This window comes from Martes martes, assembly GCF_963455335.1.
Source record: "Martes martes genome assembly, chromosome: 9".
NCBI classification, from domain to species: domain Eukaryota; kingdom Metazoa; phylum Chordata; class Mammalia; order Carnivora; family Mustelidae; genus Martes; species Martes martes.
This window is the reverse complement of record NC_137896.1, coordinates 47,080,484-47,088,122: the sequence shown is the minus strand read 5'-3', so window position 1 is coordinate 47,088,122 and position 7,639 is coordinate 47,080,484. Positions and strand designations below refer to the sequence as shown.

The following is a 7,639-nucleotide window of genomic DNA, read 5'->3' as shown; positions in this document are numbered from 1 at the left end:
TCAGAAGTACCTGGCCAGGGGGCGCCTGGGTGGCTCATTTGGTTAAATGTCTGCCTTTGGCTCTGGTCATGATCTCAGGATCCTAGGATCGAGACCTGTGTCCGGCTCTCTGCTCAGTGGGGCGTCTGCTTCTCCCTCTCATTCTCTCTCTGGCTCTCTCTCAAATAAATGAATATAATCTTTGGAAAAGGAGGAGGAGGAGGAGGAGGAGGAGAAGAGGAGGAAGAAGAAGTAGAAGTAGGAGTAGTAGTACCTGGCCAGGGGAAGTCCTCTCTTACCCTGCTCTGTGTATCTCCTCCTTTCTATATAACTAAAACAGCCTTTGCCCACTCCCTTTTGCAGCTATATTAGAGCACAGACCTACAGTCCTGAGCTGGGGGCTCTGTTAGTGCACCTGGTACCCAGCTACCATGTCTTCTTAGTGTCTCTCCCTAGTCTCAGCAGACCTCTGTAGGTTGTCCTGTAGGTTTTGGCTGAAATACCTGTGTTCTCTCTGACCATGTTCAGTAGCACCTCTCTCTATCAACCCCCTCTATTTCGCTTCCAACAGAGCACCTATCACTCATTAATGGTAATTACTGATCACTGCTCCCCACCCCCCCCCACACACACCCGAAACCTATGCAATATCACAGCCACCAGCTACACTTGGCCATGGGGTGCTTGAAATGGGACCGGTCCAAACTGATACCTGCTGTGTGTGTAAAACGTACACACAGGTACTTAGCACATACACAAAAGACATAAAAATATCTCATTAAACAATTGCTTGTGTATGTTGAAATATTTTGGATATACTGGGTTAAATAAAAAATGTTAAACTCACTCTCACCTATGTCTTCTTCCTTTTAATGTACTAGAAAATGCAAAGTCACACATGGTTCACATTGCATCTCTGTTGGGCAGTTGCCCTGTGACAAGTCCAAGGCTCACTAGCCCATTGTTCATGTACAGGCTGGAGACCTCGTGGCTAGGCAGAAGTTCCAGAAAGGCTTGTTGGTTGAATAAATAAATGAGTTGTGAAAAAGAGAACCCGAAGATCTTTTCCCAAATAAAGGCTAACTCATCTATGTTTTGCAAAAGAACTCCCCAGAACAGAGCGCAGAGTCTTCCTTGGCTTCTGAAACCGACCTCCTACCCTGGGGATTCCTACACTTAGACCCAAGGCTCAACCCCCAGGAAGCCCTGAGCGCTACTTCTCCTTTCTCCTACGAGCACTGCAGGCCCCGGGAGGAGTGACACCCTCTACAAGCCCACAGCGAGCTGGACTCGGGAACTCACCACCAGCGCCTGATTAGGACTGGCGAGCAGGCGCGGGAGTCAGGGCACCGCCCGGGGAGATGGGGAAGACGCGCTTCTGTGGGGCGGGGAAGCCTGGGGGCGTGGCTTGGGGGGCAAGGACGGCGCACAGTAGAGGGGCGGGACTTAGATGGAAGACGCCGAGAAGGGGGCGGGGCTTGGAGGAGGGGACGAAGAGCCTGATCTGCGGAAATAAGGCCCAGAGAAGGGCGAGTGGGCCCCGACTCAGGACAGAGGGCTGGGACTGGGAGGGAGGAGCTGGGCTAGGGGAGTACAAGGAGCGGAGGTAGGACCTCGGGGGAAGGGCAGGACTTCCGCGGCGGCGGACACTGTCCCGGGCAGGGGCGGACACTGTCCCGGGCAGGGGCGGACACTGTCCCGGGCAGGGGCGGACACTGTCCCGGGCAGGGGCGGACACTGTCCCGGGCAGGGGCGGACACTGTCCCGGGCAGGGGCGGGCGGGGACGGAAGAGGCGGGGCCGGGGTGGGCCCGGAGGCCCGGGGGCGGGGCTCGGGGAATAAATCGGCAGCGGCGCAGCGGGGTGTGGCGCGCAGCTGCTGGGTCGCTGCCCGCTGAGCTTCACCCGCCTCGGAGCACGCCATGGCCGGGCACCTCCGCACCCCGCTGCTCCTGCTGGCCGCCCTGGCCCTGACCCTGGCCGTGGCCGCGGGTCCCGGCGCAAGCAGGAAAACTGGCAAGTCTCCGTTGGTGGGCGGCCTGTCGGACGCCGACGCCAGCGAGGAGGGCGTGCAGCAGGCGCTGAACTTCGCCCTCAGCGAGTACAACAAGGCGAGCAACGACGCGTACCACAGCCGCGCCATGCGCGTGGTGCGCGCCCGCAAGCAGGTGCGTACCCCCGGGTGCGGCGGGCCGGGCTGTGGGGGCGGCGCGGCCCGGGGCTCGGGGCGCAGCAGTCCGGCGTCGCCAGCCCGAGCCCTGCGGGTCAGCCCGGCGTCTCGGACGGATCCGTCTCAGAGCCCCTGGAGGTTGGGTGGGGACCGCGGACGCTCCCTGCTCCTCAGCGGGCGGAGTCCCTGGTCTTTCTGGTCGCCCGCAGCCCGCCCCACGCATGCCTGTCGCCGGGAGTGCCTGGGTCCCAGCCGGCGCGTTGGATCCCCCCCATGGCCTTCGTTTGTGTTTTCAAACTCCGTCCGGGCCAGAGGCAGCGGCGTGGAGGTCAGGGCACCACCCAGTGCCCCCACTTTCGCGCCCAGCGTCTGGGGATCCTGAGGCTCTGCGAGCCGTCAAATACATGACCGCGGGCGAGGGGAGAACGGACCCCACCCCTGACTGCCCTCCCGGCCCTGCCACTAAATGATTTTTTAAGCACTTTTGTAACTTTTAATTTCAAACTTACAAAGCAGTAGCAAAAATAGTGCGTAAAAGCCTTGTAGATTATGCACCTACTTTCCTTATATGTTAAAGATTTTGCCATTTTGCTTCACACGGGGCGCATGTGTGTGTACGGGGATATATGTACTTGTTCCTGAGTCTTTGGAGAGTTAACACCTCAGTGTGTATTTCGTAGAAACAAGGGTGTTTCCCGACATACCCACAATAACACTTTGGAAATCAGAACCAACCCTGGCACAGTTACCAGATGCATAGCCCTTACTCAGGTGTCACTCATTGTCCCACTGATGTCCTTTATAGCCCAAGACTGCCAGGCTGTGTGCTGCAGCCACTGTCCGGCAACTTTCTTTACTCTGGAGCAGCCCCTCCATCTATGAACTTGACATTGCTGGAGGATCCAGCCAGTCCTGGTGCACAATGGGTTTCAGTTTGGGTTTCCCCATGTTTCTTGACGGTGATTGGGGTCATTCAGAAGAGGCCCATTCTCCTCCAAGCCTCCTCTCAACAGGTGCCACTAAACTAACCTAACCTCCATATCATCAATCTGCAAGAGTTTGGGGCCCACACCAGACATCCCCCTGAGCACCCAGAGGCTATTGGTAAACACAGACGGGTCGATGAGCTGGCCTGTGATACTCCATGCATCTCTGAACAGAGGGTCAGGCGTATGAATTCAAACTGGCCCAGACATGCTGGTGGAAAGGCCCCTGGAGTGTTACTTCCCTCCACAGGGCACGTCCATGGAGCAGCCTCTCATGTAGGCCATCATACTCCCTACCCCAGTATGGCCCCACCATCACCAACACCCAGAGGCTAAGGTGGGTGAACTGCTCCTGACCCCTGCTTCTGCCAGGCTGTCCTGGAATTCTAGTATGCTTCTATCCTATATTTTCAGGTGTAAAAGACAGGTATGTGATACACTTCAGAAATACTCCCATAAAAAATCACAGTTAAAGGGGCGCCTGGGTGTCTCAGTCGTTAAGCATCCGCCTTCAGCTCACGTCACGATCCTGGAGTCCTGAGATCAAGCCCCCCATTGGGCTTCTTGCTCAGTGGGGAGTCTGCTTCTCCCTCTCCTACTCCCCACTGCTCGTGTTCCCTCTCTAGCTGTGTCTGTCTCTGTCAAATAAATAAATGCAATCTTAAAAACACACACACACACACACACTTAAGGACGTTTGGGTGGCTCAGTTAAGCATCTGCCTTTGGCTCAGGTCATGATCCCAGGGTCCTGGGCTTGAGCCCCACATCGAGCTACCTGCTTGGCCTGAAGCCTGCTTCTCCCTCAACTTCTGCCTGCAGCTCCCCCTGCTTGTGCACCCTCTCTGTCAAATAAATAAATTTAAAATTCTTTAAAAAAAAAAATCATACTAAAAAGGTAGGCATTCCAGGGGCAGTGTCTTAATTAGCCTAAAACATGTGTGCATGTGTGTGTGTGTGAGCACACGGATGCATGAGAGAAAGGCTTTCATTTCCTATTGTGAAATGAGGGTATAAATAAACCTTTGTTACGCTGCAGAAATGTGAAGATCTATAGGTTTGACCCTATTAATTGGATTTAGCTTAAGTGTATAACACAACTGTCTTCCTGAGCCAGATCCACTCTGCTCCAGCACAGAGCCCTTGCTGTGTGCTCAGACCCAGGCCTGGCTCCTGGCACTGGAGAGTTTATTACTCAACACTCATGCTGGTCCCTGGCTTCCACTTTCCGTCTCCTGCTTCTCCTCCTGGCAGGGTGCCTGAGACCTTCTGGAGCCCTTCTGTGAACAAGTTACAAGGAGGGTCTGGGCCCAGTTGCTGGACCGGCCCTCAGAAGGTGGCTTTGGTTTTCTGGGATACCTGAAAGGTAACCCAGGCCTCCCGCTGTGGTGGCTCCTGGTACTCATGCAGGGGAGAGGGGGGGACCTAAGCTGCTGATCCTAAAGACTTGGCTGCCGTGTTTGAAAAGTCAGATGGTGAGTGGACTGGACAGCCCACCTGCTGGACCAGCCCTCAGAAGGTACCTTTGATTTTCTGGGAAACCTGCTTTGACAGCAGTGAATTCTGGTATAAGGGCTCAGTAGCAGAAGGTACCCGTGTGCACGAAATTGGCCAGTATTGTAAACAGGTTATGTTCTTGATATGTGCAGGTTGTGGCTGGGATGAACTACTTCTTGGAGGTGGAGATTGGACGAACCAGATGTACCAAGTCTCAGCCCAACTTGGACAGCTGTCCCTTTCATGACCAGCCACACCTGATGAAGGTATGTGCCTGTGGGGCGCATGGTGTGTGAGTGCTGGGGGTGTGGGTGTGCATGTGTCAGGGTGCACGTGGGGGAAGGGCGTATGTGTGTGCACATGACCAGTTTGAGTTTCTGACTGGGTTTTAGCTGGTGAATTGGGGCACCATGTGCTGTGTGGGTTGTGGCCTGTGGGATAAGGAGCAGCTGTGAGGTGTTTGCTGGGGAAAGAGATGAACCCTTAATCCCAGCCTCAGCCACCTGAACAGATTAGAGGGAATTAGAGGTCTGTAAGCAGCCCAAATCCTCTGGTCTTGCCCTGCTCACCAAATACTAGTCTCTCTCATAGGGAAGGCCTTGGGGTAGGGGAGGGCACACTCTCCCCATAGCTACCCCATTCTGTGTCTTTATGTCCTAGCCCCTCGATCCTTCCTGCTGCACCTGTCTTAGTGCTGGTCCACTGGAGGTGCAGGGGACCTGGGGGCAGCACCCTTCCCTCAGGAGCTCTCATCTTGCACAGGCTGCTCCTTAAAGGGATGTGCAGGGGGATGAGTTTGTGGGATACTGCTGGTTGGAGTCAGGGGGCAGGATCTTACGTCTTGGACTTACGGGGTGGGTAGGGCGAATGAGAAGTCACTGCCAACCCCTGTTTGTTGTTCTGGGCTTCAGCAGGGTGGGGACTGAGAATCCCACCACCACCCTTCCTCACCTCACCCCCACTTCTGACACCTTGAGGCTGGGCATGTTCCTTTTCCATTGTAACCCTAACTATCCTTCTCTCTTCCCTTTCGCAGAAAACGCTCTGCTCTTTCCAGGTATACACTGTCCCCTGGATGGGCAAGACCTCCTTGGTGAAGTCCAGCTGCCAGGATGCATAGAGGACCCTGTGACAGACTGGGCCACTCTACCCCCTTTCTCCCACCCCCACCCCCTTGTAGAGCTCCTAACCTTTAGAAGGTTGGCTTTGCCCAAGTGACACCCCCTCAGTGTGCTAGTCCCAAGAGGCAAATAGAGAAAAATAGGGCATTTTTTGAACAGCTAAGCAACTGTAACTTTTTAAATTCCTTTCCAAATGCTCCAGTATGTAGTACATGTATTCTGCCCTATGTCAATAAAAAGTAACATCAGCTACTTCATGAGTTATTTATTGTCTTGGGAATATATACAGAAGGGTTTGGGCCATGCCTTTAAGAGCTCTCCCACTGACTATAGAGGGCAGACAAGGAGCAGAGAGCTGACAGGTTCCTGGAGGGGAAGTCGGGGGTGCATGCTGCCACTTTGGGGATGACTGAGAAAGGAGCAGGCTGGGAACCCAGGCCTCCTGCTGTGGTGGCTCCTGGTAGTCATGCAGGGGAGAGGAAGGGACCCAAGCTGCTGATCCTAAAGACGTGGCTGCCATGTTTGAAAAGAAGTCAGATGGTGAGTGGCCTGGACAGGAGGGGGAGGGGTCAGACGGAACCCATAGCCCAGGGCCACCCTAAGCAGGGCTCTACCAAGTCATTTCAGCCATATGTGCTGAGATCACACTCCTGGGCTGATTTTCACTGGTCAAGTTCTTTAGAGACTAAATAAATAATGTTTTATGTCTACTTCAAAAGCTTGCAGGCACCTGCAGGTGACAAAGACAAAGTATATATTTAACTATTAGAGAAATATATTTAACTATTAGAGAAATACCCATCAGAATCAAGGTCAAGCCAATCAGAACCAGAAATGAAATAGACTGAAAACAACACCTTCAGATTGGTTTCCAAGAAGTGGTTTCTAAAGTGTTTTACGGATTTGAGCCCTGCCTGTTTCTGGGGCCCCATTTAAAATCAGTCCTTGTGTATAGCTTCATGTAAGGGATGTAGAATTGAAACTATAAACGGGATTGACATAGAGTGGGCTTGCTGCTTATTCTGAAGTCTTAGAATTAATACCATCATTCTGGAGATGAGTAGATACCTCAGAACTCCAGTAGGAAAGGTCCAGTCCTAAACAAAAGAGAGCTAAACACACACCCAGCTCCCTGTGCTGCCCTCGTAATAGCCATTCACTGCAGAGGGATGAAGCCATCTTATAGCACTGGTAGTGCTGGGGCCATGTGCCCCTCCTGCCCCATGGATGAAGTCTTGTGACCTGCTGTTCTGAACACAGAATGTGAAATGACAGAGAACCCCCCACCCCCGCAAGATGGCCCCAAGTCCCGGCGCTCCAGGAACAGCTACTGTGCTAGGCAAAGGTGAACCCAGCACAATGCTGGGAAGGGGTGGGATGGGGACCCACCCTCCAGGTGACTAGCTGGGCCCCAGCAGGATTGTGTGCCTTGTCTCATCTCATGTTCACCATTACGGAAGAAGAGGCACAATTGCTAAGAGAGTCCTTCAAAGTAGGGTCCACAGGACATGGAGGAAGTAGGGTTTTTGTCTTTGGTTTCAGTTCCCTGAGTATTGATCAGTTGGAACTGGACCACCCGGAATACAGCCTTCCACTTTGGACCTAAATAGAGATACTGTAATGCCTGTTTGCCAAATAGCCAATCATGTATGAGATTTTAAAGATTGTAAAGATTTTATTTATTTATTTGACAGAAATCACAAGCAGGCAGAGGCAGGCAGAGAGAGGAGGAAGCAGGCTCCCCGCCGAGCAGAGAGCCTGACTCGGGGCTTGATCCCAGGACCCTGGGATCATGACCTGAGCCGAAGGCAGAGGCTTTAACCCACGGAGCCACCCAGGTGCCCCAGCACCAAACATTCTTTGAAAACAAGTCACGAAACCTTGTAGG

General features: G+C 53.5%; 1 protein-coding gene across 1 annotated transcript; it reads left to right on the top strand.

Annotated features, from left to right (window-relative positions):
• The first annotated feature begins 1,792 nt into the window (after positions 1-1,792).
• LOC308348818 (cystatin-C-like) lies at positions 1,793-6,003 on the top strand. The gene is made up of 3 exons (XM_080813187.1): positions 1,793-2,146; positions 4,783-4,896; positions 5,667-6,003. The coding sequence occupies exons 1-3, from the start codon at positions 1,901-1,903 to the stop codon at positions 5,748-5,750; spliced, it is 444 nt and encodes a 147-aa protein (XP_080669313.1). The 5' UTR covers positions 1,793-1,900; the 3' UTR covers positions 5,751-6,003.
• Positions 6,004-7,639: the final 1,636 nt, after the last annotated feature.

What these genes read in the sequence shown, in the direction of transcription:
- LOC308348818 (XM_080813187.1), top strand. Translation starts at nt 1,901, where the DNA reads ATGGCCGGGCACCTCCGCACCCCGCTGCTCCTGCTGGCCGCCCTGGCC. An exon ending in TGGTGCGCGCCCGCAAGCAG is followed by an intron (nt 2,147 to 4,782) that starts GTGCGTACCCCC and finishes TGATATGTGCAG; the next exon opens with GTTGTGGCTGGGATGAACTA. An exon ending in ACCAGCCACACCTGATGAAG is followed by an intron (nt 4,897 to 5,666) that starts GTATGTGCCTGT and finishes TCCCTTTCGCAG; the next exon opens with AAAACGCTCTGCTCTTTCCA.